We start from the raw sequence: 24,577 nt of genomic DNA, 5'->3' as shown, positions 1-24,577 counted from the left end.
CCACGCCATGGCCACTAAAATTTATATTTTAAAACATATTTACAGATATGAGACTATGTTAATGATATCATTAAATTTAAAAAGTGGTTTACAAAGAGCAAATATAGTATGATGAATTTTTAAAAAAGATGTTTTTATTGATTTTAGAGAGAGAGGAAGGGAAAGGAAATAGAAACATCAATGATGAGAGAGAATCATTGATCAGCTACCTCCTGCACATCCCCTACTGGGGATTGAGCCTGTAATCCGGGCATGTACCCTAACTAGAAATTGTACCGTGACCTCCTGGTTCATGGGTCGACGCTCAACCACTGAGCCATGCCAGCTAGGCAGTATGATAAAAATTTTAATGACAGATTTCTTGAGATATAATTTATATATTGTATAGTTCATACATTTAAAGTATACAATTCAATGGTTTTTAGTATATTCACAGTTGATTAATCATTAACTCAATCAATTTTAGAACCTTCAAAAAGAAATCTCACATCTATTAGTGGCCACTGGATATGACACAACTTTTATTAAAGGTATGTGGTTGTGATATACCCATATAATGGAATATTATTTGGTAATGAAATAGAGTATTATACATGCTACAACATGGAGGAACCTTAAGACATTATGGTAAGTGAATGAAGCCAGTCACAAAAGACCACATATTGTATAACTCCATTTCTAGGAAATGGCCAGAATAGGTCAATTTATAGATAGAAAGTAGTTGCCTACTTCTGAGAGTAGTGGTGGTTAGGAGTAAATGGGAAGTGTTTTCTAATTGGGGTTTCTTTTTGGAGTCATGAAAATGTTCTAAAATGGGTTGTAGTGATGGGTGCATAACCTGTGAATATGCTAAAAACTATTGTATTATACACCTTAATGGATGAATTGTATGATGTGAGAATTATATCTTGAGAAGTTGCTTTTAAAAGTATATAGATATATGTACAGAAAAAAATCTGGAAAGACACTAAAAAAATAAATGTAGTTATCTTTGTGTAGAGGGATTCAGGTGATTTGTTTTTCTAGTTTATTTTCTAATATACCTACAGAGATCACATATTAATAGCACAATAAACAATTGTTTTTTTAAAGTACTAACTGGCTATTTGATATTTTCAATGAATTGTTGTTATTTTTTTAGGTATAATAATGGCATTGTGGCTATGTTGTACGTATAAAAATGAGAAAAGAATCTTCATATTCCAGAGATACATACAGGTGAAATGATATGATGTCAATGGGATGATGGAAGGGGTATAGGTGGGATAGTTTTACCTACATGAAAGTTGTTAAATCTAGGTGACCATTTATACTGGGCTCATTAGGTTGTTCTGTATCCTTTTGTAGACATTTGAAATTCTGTATATATAAAAAGTCAAAGAAAAGATAGATCCTGAACACAATGGACAATATAGTTCTACTTTGGCTCTTAAAAAAGTTGAGTGTGCACAGGAACAGAAAGAGAGATGAAGGAAATGCAACAGAGAGCACACACCGATGATTCTCTTTGGGTGGTGGCATTAGGGTCGGCAGCACTTTCTTCTTTGTGCTTTTGTGTGTTTTTCAAATATTCTACAATGATGACATGTTGGTTTTGTGAAAGTTAAACAATTACTCCCTAAAAATGTTTCCCCATGTCCAGAGCAGGCACCTAAATAATAACACATAATGTAAAATGGAATGCAAATGTTCCCTCTGGGCTCGAAGCCTGAGGCAGCCAGCAGAGGCCATGAATGGCTCTTCTAAAGCCAGGCATTTGGACTTCTTCCCTGGAACATCTCAGAGCCACAACACACATTCTAGAAGCTGCCCAGACTGTGTGGGCATAATCTGGAGCATTCCCAAAACCATTCACAAAGTAGATGGTTTAAAAAAAAAATCAACTTTTGGGTGAGAAACTGAGATACTACCAAGTTTGTCACTTCAATTTACATTTCATTTGAGTTCACCAGGTCTTCAGGTAAGCAATTAAAAAAAAAAGTAGGAGGTGTTCTAGAGGTTTATGTAACTCTTAGAAAAGATGCAAAGGATAGATTTTTTTATATGAAATAACTGTCACATGCAATTACCTTATTAGGGAAAGTCAAACCCAATTACAGCAATGCCAGGAGAACATGGCATGAACAACCACTGACCTCCATGAGTGCCCGCTCTCCCCTACAATTCCTAAATCTTTGTGCTTCTATCACATACCAACTTAGTTGAATCTATTTGTAAATATCTTATCTCCCTTACTAGATTTTCAGCCTTGTGAATGCAAAAATCAAGTCTTTGACTCCTTAGAAAGTTTTGCACATTGTAGGCAATTAATCAATGGTTCAGATCGTCAAAAGTACCTAACATCAATGAGAGGCTATAATGATGGACATATTATACCATTCTCGAAGGTTTTATTGAAAATCTAGGAAAACTACAGATGCATCATGGTCACACTGGTAAGAAAAAACGCTTAACTAGAGATAAATCAATAATAATTAGAAATCCCTTCTTTTCAAGAGACTACATGTTGGAAGAAAAGGGGTTGTTATATGTAGTGCCCTCCCATATTCTTGAAAACATCCTATTCTGCAAAACTGTATACTAAAAATAACAGAACTTACGAGTAAAAGACTGTTAACGCCTGCGAGAAAGTTTGTAACTAGAGCGCTATCCAAAACATTAACAGTACTACTTAAATTGCTAGCACAGTGAAATCTCTACTGGTGTGTGTATCTCGCATCCTTATCGACCTTGAACCCTAGGGCTTCTGCTTCTTTGAGATGAAGGTCCTGGAGGGTTTTGGTTTCCAATGGAGACTATTTTCATGAAATTTAACCCAAGGATTATTAATCCATTGATTTTCATTAATTCCCTCCATTGTTTTAATGCACACAGGGGTAATGTCTTTGCAGTGTTTTCGTGTGCACTTGCAGCATTTCATATAAGGCACCGCTTGCAGGAAAGGAAGATATTGCTGGGGATTCCTCATTTTTTCCTTAGTCTTCATAGTTTGCTAAGCGTAACTCTTTAATTGTGGAAAACTTGTCTTTGTTACAAAACATGTAATGTGCTGGGCAAAATCATGCTGGAACCAACATAACTTTTGTTATACTAACATCATTTCCAAATGCATTTAGTAATTATGTTAAAAAACAAACAAAACCAACCAATGTTTTAAAAGACAAACTGGTAAGTGGCTAACCCAGGTACTGGCATATGTGACCCTAGTTTATAGTAGCAGCCATAGTAACAGCTGTAATAATAACAGCTAGCAATACTTATCGAGGCTTACTATGTACCAGACAGGATGCTAAACACTTTCTAACTTTCTATGAATTGTTTCATTTATTCTTCATAAGACTCTATGAAGTAAATAAAATGGATATTTAACGAGATTAAGTCTTAATCTCTGTCCAAGGTTACAAAGCTGTTAAGTGGTAAAGCTAGGATTTGAACCTAGATAATTCTGATTCAACGGCTTCAGCTTTTAATAACCACAATGAAATAATATTTCTTCTCATCCAATGGAAGCAAGAAATAATTGTATAATAGTAACCGACAATGTCGCTATTGCTCTACCAACTGGTACGTGCATAGACCTTGAGATGATGTATGTGCCTAGAAAACCTCTAAGCATTCGTAGAGTGCTTATTATTTTTCCAGCTTTAAGCTTTCTGGCTGGGATGTGAGGGAAATCTTTGGACATGGCCAAAGGAGAATTCCAGAAGTATGACACCTCCTTCTCAGTTCTTTCCAGCTGGGTCAGAGGCCCACGGAGATGACTCAGACTGTGCAAGGGCCTTGGAATGGACGCACAGACACACTTCTGAACACCACAGAAGACATCAGACCGCAGGGGGTGGGGGTGAAGGTAATTATGACTGGGGAATTCATACCCAACGAGAGCCAGGACTGCAGGTATGGATGCCAACAAAAGAATGTTGGTGGAATTTTGACTCTTCATTTAAATTCAACTTAACAATTATGAGTTATGCACTTACTATGTGCCTGGAATATAACTATGCCAAGTGTTGAAAACTACAAAACGGAATAATCCATCAAAACCTCACAGGCCTCTGGAGCTTAACTATAGGCGTTTCACTGAACAAACTGCCAGGCACTGTTCTTGGCACTTTACACATATTAACTCATTTAATTCTCACAACCCAATGATATATGACCTAATATTCTCTCCATTTTATAGCTAAGAAACTGAAGTGCAGAGAGATTAAGAAACCTGTCTAAAGTCACATAGCTTTGGGTGAGCAATCAGGACCTAACACAGTGATGGCGAACCTTTTGAGCTCGGCGTGTCAGCATTTTGAAAAACCCTAACTTAACTCGGGTGCCGTGTCACATATAGAAATTTTTTGATATTTGCAACCATAGTAAAACAAAGATTTATATTTTTGATATTTATTTTATATATTTAAATGCCATTTAACAAAGAAAAATCAACCCAAAAAATGAGTTCGCATGTCACCTCTGACACGCGTGTCATAGGTTCGCCATCACTGACCTAACATTTGGTCCTACCTAGCCTCTTTGAGTCCAGAGCCTACATGCTTAACCTTTCCCTGAACTCTCTCTCTAGTAGAGGGAGACAGTGGGGTTAGATATAGGTACACAGGGGAACACTGACAGAGGAGAAAGTGGCCAATTCTGCTTTGGGGAGAATGGTGTCTGACAGGAGAGCCAAGTCAGCCAAGCCTTTATAGCAGATGCGGACGGCTTTCAGGGACAGCAGACGAAGCAGCACGGGCAAAGGCGTCGAGGTGGGGAATTGCCCCGTGTGCTTGCAGTTTGCTATTGTGGAAAAACAAAGTGAACAGGGCAGGGTGGCAGGAGATGAAAGCCCAAAAGTAGAAAGAGATCAGATAGAGAAAGAATTTTATTCTATGAACTGCCCATACTAAGGAGTTTATTTTTAGGTGGGAAATATTAAAATAGGTTTTTAAACAGGAGGTGGGGGCAGTGATATCACCCAATTTGTCTTTTTAAATCTAGCTGCAATATGAAACATGGAATGATGTGGGGAGAGGGCAAAACCCAGAAGTGAGAGACCGTGACAGCAGCTTCAGGGAGAATATGGCGGTAAGAATGGGGCAGGGGGCTGAGTAGAAATATTTTTTGAGTTGATTCAGGTGTGAAGCTAGAAAGCTGAGGTAGGAGGTTTCCTTCTTAGAGTAAAGCTTGATACGTACCGAAGCCCTCACTATGTGATTTAAGTCAGCCCTAGACCCTTGCCCGGGAAAACAGACTTATGGGGCACTGCATTTTTAGATGTATGGAACTCAAATGTAGTTAATACCTGATTTCTGACATCATTTTCACCTTCCCTCCTGTAGTGTCTAAAGCTCCCACTGAAGAAAACAGCAATACTTCACTCTGCTGATGATTATTGGTTTCATAATGTATCATCCACCGACCCAATGCAACTCGGCCTACGAGCTGGGGCCCACTGGTAGATAATTGCCACCTGGTGTCCGGCACTGTAATAATGATCATTTATCTCAGTTTATCTTCTTTTAAAAATAAAACATAAAAATTTTAGTTCTCACCAGAGGATATCTTTCCATTGCTTTTAGATAGACTGGAAGGGAAGAAGGGAAGAAGGGAGAGGGGGAGGGAGACATTGATTGGCCCAACAGGGGCTGGGGAATGAACCCCCACAACCCAGGTATGTGCCCTTCTGTGCTCGGGCCGATGCTCTAATCACTGAGCAACCGGCCAGGGCTCAGTTTACCTTATTTCTTGAAGTAACATTCCAGATGGATAAATTATCCCACTCCTAAGATTGGTGGAAAAAACAAAGAACCGAAAGCCAAAAAGCAATTACATTTCCATGCTTATAACTTCCTCCTCTCCCTTAGCTGGTTGGCACCTGCCTTTCCGCTTATTCCAGCCACTAAGTGGGAAGCTCGTGGGCTCTATGGAGCCTGAGCAAGTTCAGGAGCAAAGCCCAGTCAGCTCAGGGTGAGGCCACAGCTGGGAGGGTGACTCACGCTGAATCCAGAAAGAAAACAAATGGTCTCAGAAATCTGGTGGTAATGGGGTAGTGGTGGGGGTGGGAGGACACGTGGAGAGGGGCCATTGCCCTTTCCAGGAAACTGGGTAGTGACACAGTTCTGGTGGGAAAAGGCTAAAAAGTAAAGTCCACTTACTGATACAAGAAATCAGATCATTAAATCTTTCCTTAGGAAAGAGGGGGTTTTCCAGCCCACGGAAATAGAGCTTCAGAACGCCAGCAACGGAGTTAATATCGTGGTTACTCTGGTCATCGGCCAAGGGGTTTTCACCTAAAAAAAAAAAATTAGTTATAGGCAGTCTTTTTTTTTTTTCTCCTACACGCGCACACACACACACACACGCACACACACACACACACACACAGAGAGAGAGAGAGAGAGAGAGAGAGAGAGAGAGAGACTTCTATATATACATGTATCTTTTAATTATACTTTATGAAAGATTATATGGTACTAAAATTAAAAGAAATGGTTTAGAGATACCACCCCATGATTAACTTAAAAATAGTTGACTAAAAATAAAGCTTTTTAAAAAATCTTACGCTACCAAATAATCCCTTACAAGCTACCAAAATCCTAAAATAAAATATTGTGGGATTTAAAATTTTACCCAACTTTTTTTTTTTTTGAGGCTAAAATCTGTAATCTTAGTTTGACATGAATTCAAATACTACATTCTTAACCCACTGGGAAAAAGACATAATACAGGGCTGTCTGGCTATATGGATCAGCAAAACGTATCAAAAATATTACAGGCCCCTTCCCCCCCCCCAGACTGAGGACACCTATAATTAAATTAATAAGTGTTTCCCAAAGTGGCAGGGTGGTGTTCCCAGCATATGTGGAAGCTGCCTTCAGCAGTGGAAGATTTTGAAATCAGACAGTGGGATCTGAAAATGTACCCTTATGTACCAAGGAATTTTTATAGAAAGTGGAAATTTAAAAATATATATATATCACAAATATGAAATTATATTATTTCTGTATGGTAAGCAGTTTAAAAATACTAGTTAAGTGGCCTGGCTAGTCCACCTCCCTGAGAAATTGAGATAAAATCCTTAAATTCGACATAATAGTATGCAGTCTTAAATCGAACACTACCGTTTGTTCACAAGACTGCTCTTCTCTTCTAAAGTTCACAAAAATTGCACACTGCATTTTAACTTGTTTGGGGTTTTTTTTTCCTCTTGAGGCAGTTTTAGGGACACGTTTGTTCCCGTTTCTCTGCTCCTTGGTGGGAAATCACTGAACAAAAATTTACCAAAATGTTTATTTTTTTTATCCAATGTGACAAAGCCTCACCCAAAGAGGTCACAAACAAATAACAAATATCAGGGGAATTTCCAAGGAAAGCTAATGATGCCTGTGGCGGCTGGCATGGGAACCCGAGGCTTTACTACATTTCAGCTTCTCCTGAATGTGGTCAATGTTCGAGACTTGGAACCCTGAGCTGCTGACAGGGGAGGCTGCTCCGCTCTACACATCATATCAGTCTGAGAATTTGGAACAGGAAAACCATCTGGCTCCAAGTTTACTCTGCAACCAAGGTTTCAGAATTTCAAGGGCTCTCTGCCAAGCCGGGGCCGGGGGAAGTGGGAGCGGGACAGAAAGCAGCCCTGTCTCCTCGCCATTATGCCCCTCCCTCTGCACTCGCCGCCTGGCTTCCGTGCAGAGGAAGGAAGGGGCAGGTGTATCCAGACCATTATAACTGGAGAGCGTTAATAACTAAGAGCCATCACTAAAGAGCTAGGCATTTTCATGGATTACGCCTAATCCTCCACACCAACCCTGGAATTTTGCAGATGCGGAAACCGAGGCCAAAGTAAGAGATGAGTAACTTGACCCAAATTAGGAAATGGAAAAGTCTGACTGGATTCTAGGTCTGCCTGACACAAAAGAGTATGGTTTTGCTAATCATACTGGGTTAATGAACAGTGTAGTAGGACTTATGTGACAGCCAATTGTGAACAGCAGTAAGGTACGGCTGGTCACAGGGAAGGAGCCTGGGGGTGGAAGGAAAGAGTTCCCAACAAGGAAACAGACATGAACCTTAAACACCTGCTCGCTAAGCCCAGGGCTGTCCTCGCCACCCACCCAGGGCCCCTCCTGGGCCCCCTGGACACACACGCCGAGGACGATCACTGCCAGTCCTAACCCAGGACACAACCTCATATGCTTTCCTATACTTGATGACAAAGCCTTATGCAAGATTATATGGTACTTCATTTCTTAACTATCCTAAATAGATTCTTACCTCAATTTCCAAAATGAAATAAATGCAAAGAGAAAGGTTCTGAGATATACAGAGTGAGTATGCCACCTCACTCTACAGAAAATGATGGCTTGTCCCATGACTTGCTCAGAGGGATAGACATGCACTTACCTCTCTCAAATGAATTTTTAATGTCATTGACTTCCACCTGGGAACCGGACACTCTGAAAATCCCCTGATGCTGAAGACCTAACGAGAACAGGAGGGGAACAGAGTGAAAGATCCCCTATCTCCTCTAGTTCCCCCCGTTTCGCACGAATTAAATATTCAATGGAAAGACACATTTACTGAAATATTCCCAGTGATTATTTTTAAAAATAAGAATTCTGTAGTTCATGGCTTACCATAGAGATTGATGAACCGAATACAACTTTCCACAATGAGGGGGATAATCTGTCCCGAGTCCTGCGTAGAGATAGAAACCAGTTAACAGCCCAGGAGAGGCATAAATCACACATCGTAATAACGCTCACGGTTTAACTACAAGGAGTGCACGGCATTGATCATCTGAAAGGTGACCATTTCCAAATACGCCCTACCCCCCCGCAAATCGTACACAAGAGCCAAAATTAAAATTAAATTTAACCAGAGGTATGTTTCAGTTCTGGAGCAAACCAAAGAAAATACCTTTAAAGCAATCCTGCTTCAACTCGACTCTGCTGTGCATCTCTTTTACTTGCACTTAGGCTCACATAGCAAAATGAATATATGAATCACTCACTGTTTAAAAGGCTATTTATAAAGTTAATCTAATGGACTTAAAAAGAACGGTGTAAACTAGTCACAAAGCACAACCTTTCAGCCTTCCGGGATCCTCGCTGGGACATCCTGAGGGGCTCACATATTCCCAGAGGCACGATATGACAATTGCTTTACAGGTGCTTATAATGGGCAATGTATTTATTTAGTTTGCACCAGAACTTACTCATCCTGATTGATTTTTCACTGATACTTTTTCATGATTTAAGGATTTTTAAAAAATGACACAAAGGCACATCCCAGTAGATCTCATTTTCATAGGAAGGAATATTTTTTGGCCATTTCCCCCCACATCTCTACTGAACAAATGTGAGTATTAGAAATGTTTTAAAACATGGCGAGGATGACAAGTGAGATGAAGGAGCTGCAAGGTCACAGTTAAATGTGTACCAACGCCAGGCACTCCATGTCGTTACAGAAGGTTACTGGCGAGGGAGTTGTTTTTCATGTACTTTAGACTCTGCTCTTTCAGAAATTAGATCTTAAAGGAAACATGGAGGTTCGAAATGATTAGCTGACATTAGGTACTAATTCATGAGGAATTTTATTATGAAACACAAGAAGAATTTGGCTGTCTTAACATATTAGAACAATTCAGAATCCACTAACCTTTCCAATTAAGTCACAGGGGAAGGATTAGGAATAATGTGGTTCAGCAAATTAAACTGGTGACTATTCCTAGAATGGGTAATGCACAGCTTGAGGAATAGTTTTATTTTAGGTTTTAAGACAATCTGTATAAACCAGCTATGGTTCAATGACTTCTGGAGCTTATATTAAGTTTCTCTAAGAGTTCATTTGTTTTAGGAATGTAAACTTTATTAATTTCTTAAAGAAAGTCCTTAAGAATGCAAACTCTTTTTGGTGTGGACTAGTTGACGCAAGAATGACAACATAATTATATCAAAACCTACGGAGTATGTGAGGGGATTTTTCTTTAAGATACAAGTGTGTTTTAGAGGAAGAAACCTTTATATGAACAATACATGTAACACTGTAAAAGAGCAACAAATATCTAAATGTAAGCGATAATAGGAGAATATTAGTTTGCATCTCTGCTGAACTGAGTGTTAAAACAAGAAGAAAAACAAAGAATAAAAGGTTATTAAAAGGAAAATGTTTGCACTAAAATAGTTCCAAGCAAAAATGTCTTATTACTTAAAACGTATTTTTTTGTGGTTACATTTACTCAAGTACTTGCTATTCTTTTAGCTATTACCAGTACTTCCTTCAGGTATAATGAATTTTGGAGTAAAAATATAACGTGTGTTTTAACTTCATGGATGCCAGCTGCTTTGGCGGAATACTGTACAAGAAGTGAGCTGTGTTCCACCTACCACCAAAGGAATTCCTTTGTTTCTCAGTTTTCCCAGGGGACAAAGAGGAGAAATGGTTTTGCTCTCACAGTGATACTGTGGGGACCACCACTGATGGAGCACTTTTCAGAAGTGCAGAGATCCCTGGATGTGCTGTGTTACTGCTGTTCCCAAAGATTCCTTAGTGTGCCATCTGGGACAGGGAAGGGCTCGCATAGGGAATTTCCCATGATAACCAGTTTACTCCTTCTTTAGTACCTATCTTCAGTGTCCTTTAACTGTTCTTAATGAAAAATCTTTAAAATGCCCTAGCTGGTTTGGCTTAGTGCAGTGATGGCGAACCTATGACACGCGTGTCAGAGGTGACACGCGAACTCATTTTTTTGGTTGATTTTTCTTTGTTAAATGGCATTTAAATATATAAAATAAATATCAAAAATATAAGTCTTCGTTTTACTATGGTTGCAAATATCAAAAAATGTCTATGTGTGACACGGCACCAGAGTTAAGTTAGGGTTTTTCAAAGTGCTGACACGCCGAGCTCGAAAGGCTCGCCATCACTGGCTTAGTGGATAGAACGTCGGCCTGCAGACTGAAGGGTCCCAGGTTCGATTCTGGCCAAGGGCACATGCCCGGATTGTGGGCTCAATCCCCAGTAGGGGGGCATTCAGGGTGCAGCCAACCAATGATTCTCTCTCTCATCATGTTTCTATCTCTCTCTCTCCCTCTCCCTTCCTCTCTGAAATCATCAATAAAGATATATTTTAAAAAAGAATTTAATCTTATAAAAAATATAGTATGTGCTTTTCTTTCAGCTTACGCAGTCATTCTCACACTGTGCTATCAGAAGTAACAGAATCACCGACTTGCTTTCCTGAGTTTCCCTGCATCCTCTCTTTCCACCAGGCCATTCGGCTGCCCATCTCAGTGCTCCCATTGGATCGGTCCTTCTCTCCAGCTAATTTACCCCTGCTTATAAGAAGCCTTGGGCTGGGAAACCGGATAATCAAATCTGACAATAATTTTATATTAAATTAGAGCCAATAAGGCTCTTCTGGGTTTAAGGCTATGGCAGTGTATTTGTGATTGCTGTTTAGGTGTCCTGTGGCCTTTCACTTAATTGCATGGTTAGGGCTCATGCTTAAGGCCATGCATGCATGTATCTGTCTGTCCGTACATGAGTCTCATGTGTGCGCAAATGTTTAAAAGTCACTGGTGTGCATATTCAATAAAAGATCTGCCTTTGAAGAAGGAAAGATATCTGTAACATATTATTAAGGGAGATTATCAATGATGTAGTTTCCTATATAAGTTTAGTCTTCAGAAACATTGCAGTTGGTGTTGTAAAATGTTAGCCACGAAAGACAAAGTTATTTTCTCTTTTGTCTATTTCACATGGGGGTCCATAATCCGGGGTTAAGTGTGCATATGGTATTTAATATTGACTCTCCTTTTCATAAAAGCCCATGGACTCAAATTTGGTCCATTTGCCAAAACACACAACATAACAACGATGAGTTTATCCAGTTTTACCAGAGAAGACTATTCTTAAATTAGTGTCTGACTTCTGCAATGCCTTTCTAAGCAAAGCCTATTTAGAAGCCTGTCTAATTTCCAGCTGCAAACATTTTTCTTTTAAAGACCTTAAAAAGCCCAATTAGAGCCAAGCATGACGATGATTGGGAAATGACACCGAGAGCGAAAGAGGCTGCGCCCTCACTTCCCTCTAACACTATACCTGGTGTCTCGCGTGCGAGTTCCTTCGTCCTCGGCTAGAAGCATTACCAGAAATACAGGATGAAAAAGAAGACAGAGTAAACACAGCAGAGATACAAGATACAGACCACAGGGTCTTACAATTTATCCAATATAATGAATTCCTCAAGTCACGGGAAATAAGAACTCTTGCTGAGCTGCAGAGCGACCCTGACAAGGGACTTGTATATTTTGTGCCACCTTATTTGCACGAGTAAAAACAAAACATTTTATCAGGTAGCTCTTTTCCTTTTTGTACAAATTATGGTCTTTTTTTAAAAAAAAAAAATAAAGAGGGCTTTCTCTTTTTGCCAGCATAATAACACCCACATTTATTTCCTCTTCTGAAGGCACTCAAACCAAATATTCTTTTCTCTCTGACTTCAGGAAATATTATATTGATTTTCTGGGAAAGCAAAGAGCCCCAGGACAGACTTGGACATAATGACCTGCCTCCTTTTATGAGAGGCTGAGACCATTATAGTAAGAAGCATGGAGATCAGCCACCCAGATGGCTGGTGCCAGTACCTTGACGAATGTTTCCAAATCCCCATTAAACAACTTAGCATTATACTGTGAGCGGGGTCTGGACTTCCTGTGTTTCTGGGGCTTAGGGGGAACATTTGGAGGCCTAAGGGAAGGGAATATAATTACTGAGCATGGCAGAAATCAAACAACAGACGAAACACCCATAGGTCACATCAAAATTACAAAACACAGGAATTCCGTGTTCCTTCGCCGCCCCCACCCTCGGGGAAAAGAGTCCTCCCCCTTTCCTATGTATTTACTTTTATTTTTGCATCACAAACCGTACAAGCTATTCATCCAGACCACTCTTTTCTTGCGTGTGGCAGTCCACATTTGTTTACTGGTTTGTTTAAAAATGATAAGCGCCGCCCTGGCTGGTGTGGCTCAGTTGGTTGGCGTGTCCTCCCGTACACTGAGAGGGTGAGGGCTCCATTCCCAGTCAAGGCACATACACAGGTTTCGGGTTCGATCCCTGATCAGGGTGCGTGTGGGAGGCAACTGAGGGATGTTTCTCTCTCACAATGTATTTTTCCCCCTTTCTCTCCCCTTCTCCCTGCCTTTCTCTCTAAAATCAATAATAAATTAAAAAAAGATAAGCATCACTAAATGGAACTGAGAACTATTTGGCCAAGTGTTACAAACCAAGGTTTGCGATTTGTGTTATTTAGCTTACAAGTCACACAGAGCATACGGCAGGTCATAAAAATTAGGGCTCTGATAGATCCCAACATGAGAAATGAAAGATCCTATTTTTAGTTACAACATAATGCTTCGATGCAAATAACATCATATCTGTTCAATATCCCTCAGCTGTTAATGGGATTTGATTTTATGCAAAAGTAGCTGTTAATGGATCACGAGTGAAAAGATGGAGTTGGGTTTCAATGCTATTTCTTGGGAAGGGGTGTACACACTCATGTGAATTGTTATTTCTTTAAGGCTACACTGTCTCACCACCTAGATATGTGTAGAGTATTGGGATGTACCAGTCCTTTCTGTTCTGGACTCCCTCCATCTCCAGTCTGTGTGCTCTGGTGGATAAGCCCGTCTCTCTGGCGTGTGCACACCCCGTTCACCCTGTACCCTCTTTAGAAACCTTGTAGCATCTTGCTCTGTCATGGGCGAGGGAACCTTCTCTGTCCTCTCCCTTTAGAGCAAAGAGGACCAGGATTATCCGACTCAATGTCTACAACTGTGCTGAATGAAATACACGACTGAAGAGTCCCTAGACCTCTCTCTGTGGACGTTCCAATGTAAACTTTTTAGGTGGAAGGATCTCCATCACACCTGGAAGTCAGGTAAAGCCCTTCGTTAAGCGGCAAACTCTCTAGGGAGAATTTGAGCTCATTAAAGTTTAGGAAGGCCCGTTTGGAAAGAAAATCCGGGGGAATTTACATGGAGGCCCACCCAGCTTCATAAGATATCACCACTGCAATCAACAGCAGTGGCCTGAGCCCCACGGTGCTTGGGAGGTGAAAGGGGCAAATGTCCAGAAGCAAACAGGGAAACTCATAGCAGGCAGCATGTAATAATCTGCCGCAGCTGAAACGTCTGAAATCTCTTTTATACACTGAATCCTGGGCCGTCCACAGAGGAAAGGATCTGGTAGCTTTAAAAAGAAGGTGCCCACCCAAGAGTTTAACCACATGAGCTTCATTTTATCCACCCCTTTCATTATTTTGGGAGTGTTTTAAAATGCAGACTTTATTTCTATTGAGGTTTGATGAGCCCAACAGATCAGAAGACAACTGCCATTGAAAAGACAGTTTCTACTGCTCCCAGTTCTCAGAGGAGGGGCAGCCCACCTGGGGGCACCTGGGCTGGTCAGGAGACAGAGGGAGCCAGGGAGAATGTGGGCAGGAGCCTTTGTTGTGGTTCCCCTGGGAGGGAACAGCCAAGGCAGGTAAACAGGTTTCGGATGGGCTAGTCTGAATAACCTGGGTGGGCTATGGGGCCTGGGAACTGGCCCTGGTTGTCTGGTTCCTGGCCTTTGGGTGAGTGGGAGGGAGAATAGTGGCCCTGATGTCAAAGCTCCATGAAGGAAGTAGCTGCGGCACCAGCTCTGGATTGGTTGGCTGGGTGAGTGGGAGGGAGAATAGTGGCCCTGATGTCAAGTAGCTGCGGCACCAGCTCTGGATTGGTTGGTTTGTATGCAAACGGCACGCTTGCAAGCAAGCCCTTTACTATCTCCAGGAATTGGCTGACCCTCAGAGGGGCCATCCCTTCAGAGTCAGCAAGACTCCAAGACATCAAAGCATCAAATAAAAACTAGAAGGCGTGGTTATTACAAAGCCCAAGAGAACTTCACATCTGGTGATATCTGGAGCAGCTGACCAAGCTAAGACGATACGAACACAGGCTCGTTTTGTTTGGTCACTGATTCATGGGACAAGCAAACTTGTTGCTGGAGCCAAAGCCCCCAGTGGCACCAGACAACTGTTCCTGCACGACTGGGAGATGCAGAGTAACCCGTTGTTGGGGCTACTACAGGGATGTCTTTTGAGCTTTCTACCAAACACCTGAAAATCGCCTCTCCCAACAGTCCTAAAGTGAGGCAAATGTGGAGATACTAACACCGTGAAAGCAACTTGAAATGAAAACAAACTGCCTGAGCGATTATCAAAGCCACTTCCCAGGGCCGAGGGGGCTTATCAGGCAGACTGCTCAAAGCCAGGGCCATTCAACATGGTCTAACTCGTTCTGGGTGTGTGCTTGCCACACACCTTCCCGGTAACCGGGCTGCCTCTGTAGGCTGCCCACGTGGAGGAGAGAAGGTGCCCGTCAGAGGGATGTGAGTATCGAGTCCATTCAGCAAGCACAGTTCTCACTGAAAATTACTATGTTTGCATTCCTTCCTTTTTGAAAAAAAATTCTTGAAGTGCCTTACATTAATTATAATTTAGAAACAATGGGTAAAAGTGTTGATCGTGCAAAGAGATACTATATGTAAAAAAAGCGCCATAAGCCGCATATTACTATGTAGAGGTACTATTCCTCTTTGTCACTGATATGGGGAAGAAACACCTCAGTATTTCTGTCAAGTTTTGACAAGTCAGTAGCTGTATCTTCGGAATTGGTTCACCAAAAAGTAAGAGGGTTTCCTTTTGAATAAATGACCCAGCGGGAACGTTATAGAGCCTTGAGCATTGACTTGCCAGTGACTGCAACAGGCACACCGGTGTCCTGACTGCCTCGCACCTCCAAGGGAACTCAACTTCAAAAGTGTCATCTTGCTGTGTCAATCAGAATGATCTCTGGCTGTTGCGCAAATGTGAACACAGACAAATAAAAGTTGCCGTAAACGTTCCCCAACTCAAATCAGAATCAGCTTCCGAAAAGGCTTTTCTTTCTCAGCACTAGTTTCAAAATCCTTTCATGAATTGAAAATAAAAAGAACGGAAAGGAAATATGGTTATAGGCATTAAAAGTTAAATCTTTCACGTGAACCTAAAAGGGGTAGAGAGCTAAAGTCCTGAGAGTATTGAACATAGCTCTGATTTTTGTCCAACATGAGGGAAAGCAGGCACAGGATGCAACTAATCAGACTTCCTATTTGCTAACACAGTAGATATGCACATAGTGTTGCTTGTTAATTAAATTATCAACAGTCTTCTCGGACTTTTTCTAGAAACTTGTAAGTGTTCTGATTAGATAAAACAAACCCATTCAATTGAGGTCTTTTTTCTGAGTCTGCTCATTAAAGAGCTTTACGGTTCCTTTGGGAAATCCTCGGGTCCGCCAGAGCAAATCCTGTTTTGTGAGAACCTCAAACATTTCACATTACTGTGTTTTGTCAAGCCCAAACTATCTTCCACGGTCATTAACAGAGTATGTTCATTCTTGCATTTAAACGGCTGCTTCTTGTTAAAGGAAAAAGTGAGTGAGACACAACATGGGTTATGATAAAATGTTTTCCTACCTTGTAGTCATATACTCAGCTCGATGACCTGCAGGGAAAAAAACAAAAATCAAAGGAAGTAAATGGAATGGAATCCGTGGAACGCATTTGGTAATGTTTTGTATCATCTGTCCACTATTTTAAAATTCTGAGTTTATAATAACTTACACAATTTATGGCGGAAAACATGAGGGTTGCATATAGTGATAGGCAAATAATTCAAAGTAAATATTTCATAAAATCTATACATAAAATTTAATAAATTCTATAGACTGGAGAAACATGTTTTACTTGGCAATTTGAGGCAGGGCTATTTATTTACTTAAGTAAGAAGTGACTGCTTGATCTTAACTATAAGTTCAAGGATGAAATACAAATAAAACATATCCCAGAATGTTGGTTATTCCCTCTGGCTTGATTGTCACCTCGTGGGGGAGAAGCAGGGGTTACACAGGATTGGGAGAACTCAATTTCCTTTAGATTACATTGGTGTTCTTTCTATAATATGAAATCGGGGAGAGGCGTTGCATTTTCTAATCAGAAATGACATTTGCAGATATTAAAGTAGAAGGACATTAAATTACGCTACATTCCACCAACTTGTAAGCTAAAAGTCCTCTGTTATTTAAAACGTGAGGTTCTTCTCATACATTCAGACTTCTTGACTTGTTTTAAATAACAGCTCTCTATTTGTGGTGTTCCTACAAACTGTGCTAATTTCAAGTCTGAATGTGTCTGTGGTTGCTGTCTGTTCTTTTTTACATTTAGGGTGGAGCCGTGGGAAGGGGTGTGGGAAAGTGAGCCATTCAACTGGTTTTGTTTGCAAAATGATGATATGGTCCTCAAACAGCTTGAAGATACAGCTTGGCAGAGAATGGTCATGTTGTTGTAGCACAAACAGGTGAGCCAGTGACTCAGACTGGTAGGGCAGGGCCAATATAACAACAGTAGACAAAGCTGGCTTATTGGGAATGGTACATGAATACTCTCAGGCTGCGAAAGAGACTTTTACTCTATTATCTGCTTTTCAATAACTAAGTAATACAAAGTTTTCCATGAATATCTATTTACTAAACAGGAAGCAACATTTAATATCAGAAAATACCTTTTCAATACAGATCTAGGCCACTGTTGGCAGATTCAGGGTTTAGCCATGATTTGGAGGGGCGGGTGAAGGGTAAGGAAAAGAATTAGATTTTCCCCTGCTACCATTTAACGTAAGTCCCTTCCTTTCCTGGCCTTCTGCTACTTTTTGGGGAGAAGAAAAAAAAGAACTCTAGAATAATTTAAGGCTCTTTGTAAGTGGGAGGTCTCTCAGGAAGTGGGCATGGCAGACAGTGAGCCGAGTGTGGCATGTGGTACCTATGGGATATCCTTTAGCGCGAAGCTTGCTATACAGAGTTAGAGTTCAGAGAACAGGCAGGGCTGGTGATTAAAATTTGAGAGTCACTACCATTTCTGTTGTGCTGGGGCTATGGGACCTAGCCGAGATCACCCAGGGTGAATCATTAGGATGAGGACAGGGTTGGGGAACTATCTGGCTTGTGTTGTATTGTATTCTGTCATGTTGCATACTTTATTATAACATAAAAGGATGATATAAACTACCTAGTAACAACAATAAAGACAGCAATGATATCTACACGTTTATTTTGGTGCTGTTGGAAGCACTTCCTATGTATTAATTCACAACTTTCAAAACAATGTTATTGAGTAGGTACTAGTATTATTATTCTTATTTTACATAAGAGACTGGACATAGAGAAGGCAAGAGACTTGCCTAGGTCGTGCTGTTAGTATGTGGTGGGTCTGGCACTAGGGTCCAGGTTTGTTTTAATTCTAGACCTGAGCTCCCAAGTAACATATTGTAAAACTGTAAGTCTTCCCTCCCGCCCCCCATCAAATACTTAGAAAGACCCCAGAAGAAAGGTACGGATTATGCTTTACACCTCCATCTGCTCCATATGGCTAAATATGAACTACCGAAGGTTTGATACATTTAACAAAATTATGAAATAAGTTTAATAAATACTTTGCTATTTTTGTTAAAATATCCCAATCAAATGTTCTCTCGAGTTGGAAAAAGATCATATATAAAATGGCTTAAGATCATTTTGCTCCATCCATCCATGGTTAATAGTATGAGATAAAAAATTAAAAACCTGTGAAAGATGCATTTTGATTAATGAACCATGAGCAAGCTTTGTAAGGACTAGCCTCCAAAGAATAACCGCCACCACCACATCCATTTTCTTCGGCAAATAGTACAGAGTGTGTCTCAACTGATGAATGAGGTTTTATTTTTTAATCAGTATCATCATTAATAGATCAATAACACACAAGCTTAGAAGAACCTGCTTCCCAGAGAAGTGTGAAAGCTTCCAGTGGTCAGAAGATTCGATTTCAATCATTTCCTTTGGAAGGTTACTTAATTATTAAAAAGAACAGACAACTCATTCCCCCTTTCCCCTAATACATGCCATTTGGAGGGAAAAAAAATGACTCAGGATTATCTTGTTCTTGATATGAACACCTAATTTGCCCACTCTTACATTTTCACTTGAGAATTAGGAAGTACATTATTTTTCATGCCTAAATGTATTTTTTCTCCACAGACTATAAGGAAAAACTAAAATACAGTTTGGTGACCATTTGAGATTTAAAAAAAACAATTAAATAAAATATTTAACATGTGCACAACTCAAACAAAACGAAGGTCCCTAATGAATGACTGATCAGGACTCCTGCTATTACTTCCCAGTCCCTTTTCTTCCTTAATATCAATTACTGCAGGGCTTCTCTAAAAATCAATTGCTTACAATAATCTTCTCTTTTGAAAGTATATTTGTACTCCTATTTAAAGACAGGAGTCTTAAGACAGTGTGAAGATAGCCTATGTGATTCCTTTGTCAGAAACCTCACGCCCGACGCTTGAAATGATACAACATGGAACTCAGCTTCCAGTCAGACTTTCTGTGCTTTGCAAGCACTGCACTGATACTTACATCCCCTTAATTCCAAGCGTCGCAGACTAAGAAGCCAATGTGAACATGAAGGCTCATTACTAAAAAGGAAAAAGGTTTCTGTGTCCACTGACTGGGCTCAGCTGAACTTCTCCAATTTGAAAACAAATGATATTACAACAGGATGTTACGGGTTGCTGAAGGATGAAGAAGATGATGACGACTTTGGTCTTAACAGCTCATGATGTTTCTTTCTATCTCGATAGTTTTCAAAGATTTGGAATTCTGAATTTCGATGGTGCCACTTTAAGAGCCTAATGTAGTTGCTCAGAAATGTTGTAAATCAAAGGATGTATTCGGCCACTGGTAGCCTGCCAAAAGTGAGCAGCAAGACAGGCCAAACACATGTCTGCAGTTATAGTTTCGGCCGCGTACGATCAACTGCAAAATCCTGGGTTAGGCTCTATTTGTTTTTACGACGAAGGCAGTTTCTGGAGCAGTGGGGCCGGTATAATTCAGAGATATGATTTCTATATAAAAAGTCAGGGCTGTCCCCAAGCACACCGTCTGATCCTGTGCTACTAACTTAACTTAGCCAAACCTAGCCTTGGGTTCCTTCATAAGGGCTTGCTGCTGAATTACCTCACCGTGGGACAGGCGCCACAAACCCTCCTACTGTCCTTCGGTGTAAGCCTATTAACACGCACAGGGCTCGCATGGAAAGCCAGCAGGCTCACAATGGTCAGCTAAAAGGTGGGGCGTGCTCTTCATGCTTAGTTTTTCTCCGGGCAAAGCTGCCAGTGTCAGCCCCAGGCAGTGACCAACAACTGGGGTGCTGCCAAGCCTCCACGTGGGGCAGGCCCGGAAGCAGAGAGGTCTGCCACCGGCGGGCAGCGGCCAGTGTGCCTGCTGCCACTGGGTGGGAAGCGTCCAGTGTCACATGCAGAATAAATCTCATCCGGGAAGGCCTGGGACACCTGTCCCAGCTTGTGTCACTAGGACACTGGAAATGACGGAAAGGAATTCCAAAGGAAAGAAATCCTGGCTTAGAGTTCACAAGGTACACAGCTCAGCAGCGAAAGAGAATCTGGAGCGTGGATTCAGCAAATTGGCTACAATACAGCCCTAGCTAACAATGGCATGCAGAAGAATATTAACCGGTGGGGCTCTCTCTCCCGGAACATAAGGGAATCTGTGTAGAAGGAGTTCCATAAAAGTTTCAGAATGAGACCCCAAGCGTGTTAACACACACGTCTGCGTGCGGTGCCAAGAATGAATTCACCCACTGCTTAATTCCCTCCAGCTCGAAATTTCTAAAGTGGTATCCAGTCCGGCAGGGAAGGACTCTGTGCCTAAATATTCATCTACACGTATGATAATCTATGCTTTGGGTCTGGCAGCTGATCTTGGGGCACCAGTGAAATATCAGGCAGTTGTAGAAGATGGAGGGGGAAAAAAGGCTGATACTGTAAAGGGAAAAAGAGGAAAAACTGGGACACAACTGCTAAGGTAGAACAATTCAAAGGATAAAAAGATCTTGTTTTTTAAAAGCTGAAACCTCAGTTACAGAAGAGCTGAAAGACTAGTACAGGGAACATTCATGTACCCTTCACTTAGATTTCCCAATTGTTAACATTTTGTCACATTGGCCTTATTGAGCGCTCTCTCTCTCTCTCTCTCTCTCTCTCTCTCTTTTCCTGAGCCATTTGGAAAGTAAGTTGCAAACATTATGACACTGAGCAAGAATTTCTTAAGAATAAGGTTCTTGTCCTTCATAACCATACCACCATATATAAGAAAATTAATATTAATTCAATAATATCATCTAACAGTCTATATTTAAATTTCCCAAATTGTCTTAAAAATGCCTTTTATAACTTTTGCTTTTGGATTCAGAGTCAAATGAAAGTTCATACATTGTGTTTGGTTATTTTATTTTTTTAAGACACTTTTTAGTAGTATAAATGTTAATTTTTTCCAAGTGAAATTGGCCTTTTAGCTTAGAGTCTGGCATCCTCACTGTAATACAAGGAGCCGTAGGTCATGATGACCTTTTTCTGTGTACCAATTCCCTGAGGATAATAGGTCCTTTGGGGAAAACAAGGAAATAAGGTGATAGAAAAACTTCTTTATGGGTAAGGAAGTTTCTAGAATGGTAGGAGGCAAGAATTTACTTCAAACAGGAGTAATCTGTTTTTGTCCTGAGTTACTCCCACAACCCAGTCCCCTCATTTCCCACTTCCATACATATTCTCTTTCACTTTTTATAACTTCTAGCAGGATCTAGTATGAATAAAAGATAATTAAAGTTACAGACTATGAGGCACTTAAGACAGAGACTTTGCTTATATTAATTTTCCCTTTTAAATTTCCTGAAGATAGAAAAACAGTCAACATTTATATAGCCCCCTTTGCCTATAATCCTTACCCCCCCTCACTTTTCTCATTTGAAATTTATAGTGTCCAGTAAAATATGCAGCTCAGAACAATGACTGACACAGAGAAAGCCTTGTAAGTGGTAACTATTGTGTTTTTTGCTATTATCAGATAGAACAATACATTTAGTTAGGTTATTTCTTCACTAAAACCAATGTCTACAGAAAGAAAAAGTCACCTGAACTGGTTTTACTGGTTTCTAGAGTCGAAAAAGGCATTCAATGGGACAAAAATATTGGCCCAATAAAACAAATGGGCGGGGCTGGAGGGGTGGGAAAGTCCAAGAAGGGAGGAAGTGACGTGGGCGGAGAGGGGGCAAGGGGGGTCTCAGGTGGGGGCCGATGCAGCTCCTTCCGACTTGTCTAGGGTTAGGAGCAGCGTGCTCTGCAGATCCTCCCTTGGGAGCTCAGTGGTGGCTATTCAGCCCTCCCTAGATTTCCCTGTTCTTCCTCAAGGTTAGCGCCAAGCTCATAAAGAAAACAGTTCCAGGGAGAACTTGGTAATTCCAGAAACAGACAAAGCCAAATCTAAACAAACGGTGTCCTCTGCTTCTTAAAGCACAAATCCCCCATCCACACACTTCACGGGATACATACACGATACAATATATAATCCACGTCACCTTCCCATCTACTTCACATAACTGACCTTCTCCGAGGGTCCTCTGCAACAAGTCATGCTTGGCTTGAAGTTTGGTGATGAGATTACTACCTTCCAAATATTCTCTGAGTTTCTGCAAAAGGAAAAAGTCATTTTTAACTTTAAAAAGGTATTTAAGCCCTCACCAGTTTGGCTTAGTGGATAGAGCATCGGCCTGTAGACCAAAGGGTCCCGGGTTCGATTCCAGTCAAGGGCACGGACCTTGGTTGCAGACTCCTCCCCAGCCCAGGCCCTGGTTGGGGGACGTGCAGGAAGCAACTAATCGATGTGTTTCTCTCACATCGATGTTTCTCTCTCGTTCCCTCTTCCACTCTCCCTAAAAATCAATGGAAAAATATCCTCAGGTGAGGATTAACAACAACAACAAAATTCAAGCCCAGCTGATGTGGCTCAGTGGTTGAGTGTCAACCTATGAACCAGGAGGTCATGGTTCAATTCCCGGTCAAGGGCACATGCCTATGTTGCAGGCTTGATTCCAAGTGAGAGGTGTGCAGGAGGCAGCCAATTAATGATTCTTATCATTGATGTTTCTCTCTCTCCCTCTCTCTCTCTCTCTCTCTCTCTCTCTCCCTGAAATCAATAAAAATATATTAAAAATATAGTCCATGTCAAGGGACATCCCATAGGCTATCTAGAATCCAGCTCCATTTATTGTGTAGATCCTAGACCAGCCGTGGGCAAACTACGGCCCGCGGGCCGAATCCGGCCCGTTTGAAATGAATAAAACTAAAAAAAAAAATGACCGTACCCTTTTATGTAATGATGTTTACTTTGAATTTATATTAGTTCACACAAACACTCCATCCATGCTTTTGTTCCGGCCCTCCGGTCCAGTTTAAGAACCCATTGTGGCCCTCGAGTCAAAAAGTTTGCCCACCCCTGTCTAGACCCTTGCTACTCAAAGTGTGGTCTGATGGGAGCCTGTTCGAGGTGCAGACCCTCAGTCCCTCTCTCCCCAGACCTATCGAACCCAGAACCTACATTTTAATAAGTTCTCCTGGTGACATGTGTTTCCATCAAAGTTTAAAAGTTCTATTTTATTGGTCCTCTTTAAATGTGTCTGTATATCAGAATTACCTGAGGCACTGTGAAAAAGTACTAGCTCCTAAACCCTATCCCAGATGGACTGAATCAGAAACGCTGAGGGTGGACAGGGGCCCTTATTTTAATAAAGAACCTAGGTGATTCTGATGGAACTCCAGAAGCAGTGTTTGGGGACCCCAGAGCTGAGCTCCAAGGGTGGCTAGGGAAGCAATAGATGGGTGGGAAACGTCCGGCCCAAGGACTGTATTAGGCCTGCGAAATTATTGGGTCTGGTCCTGCGAAGGCATTAGGGATGAGTTAATTAAATGTTTGACCAAATGTAGCAGGCTAATTTTTAAGTTGATAATTTTGTATGGTCCTTGAATGATGTTATAAAGATCCGAATGGCCCTGGGCAGAAAAAAGGTTCCCCATCCCTGTAATAGACGCACCATGAAGTAGAACTGCTCGGTTTCCTGCTGGTTCGCTCTTCTCTTGGCGATGCTGGGCTTACTCAGGTAGGTCTCAGAGACGGTGGACTTCACAGACTCTGTGGAGCGGCTGTGTTGGAAGCATTCAGAAACATCATAGTCTTCGATGGTGACCATGTCTTGTATCGTCTGCAAGGTGGCTTCAGTTGTTTTCTTGACCTGGGAACAGAAACGTGTTTCTCACATTAGTACATAATTTCGTGAATCCCACAAACACGTAGTGAGAATCCATTCTGTCAGCAGAGATGAGGACGCAGGACCTGCCCCAAGAGGTTCAGAGTCTATTAGGCGAATCAGGTAAACAATACCTCATATCACCAATATAAAGGAAAGGCTTTCTTCAAAATTATCCTGAGGACATCACTTTATGTGTGAGTCCTTATATATCTCACATATCACTGGGTGTTCACTCAATTACATTTATTTTTTTTCTCTCTTTATTGATTAAGGTATTACATGTGTCCTTATC

At 41.1% G+C, this 24,577-nt stretch overlaps 1 protein-coding gene across 2 annotated transcripts in view; it reads right to left on the bottom strand.

Moving 5' to 3' along the window:
* Positions 1-24,577, bottom strand: part of SRGAP1 (SLIT-ROBO Rho GTPase activating protein 1) — a 256,690-nt gene that overhangs the window by 29,403 nt on the left and 202,710 nt on the right. The window contains exons 9-15 of one of the 2 annotated variants that reach the window (XM_005871684.2): positions 24,070-24,267; positions 22,584-22,668; positions 16,558-16,585; positions 12,639-12,741; positions 8,625-8,685; positions 8,392-8,469; positions 6,144-6,278 (exon numbers count right to left, since the gene is read on the bottom strand). In XM_005871684.2, coding sequence (XP_005871746.1) covers positions 6,144-6,278; positions 8,392-8,469; positions 8,625-8,685; positions 12,639-12,741; positions 16,558-16,585; positions 22,584-22,668; positions 24,070-24,267 — 688 coding nt within the window. Of the gene's footprint in view, positions 1-6,143; positions 6,279-8,391; positions 8,470-8,624; positions 8,686-12,093; positions 12,128-12,638; positions 12,742-16,557; positions 16,586-22,583; positions 22,669-24,069; positions 24,268-24,577 lie in introns of both variants that reach the window. The other variant, XM_005871685.2, reaches the window with a different exon arrangement.

The sequence above is a fragment of the Myotis brandtii genome, unplaced genomic scaffold (assembly GCF_000412655.1).
Source record: "Myotis brandtii unplaced genomic scaffold, ASM41265v1 scaffold352, whole genome shotgun sequence".
NCBI lineage: Eukaryota > Metazoa > Chordata > Mammalia > Chiroptera > Vespertilionidae > Myotis > Myotis brandtii.
This window is presented reverse-complemented; position numbering and strand designations above follow the sequence as displayed.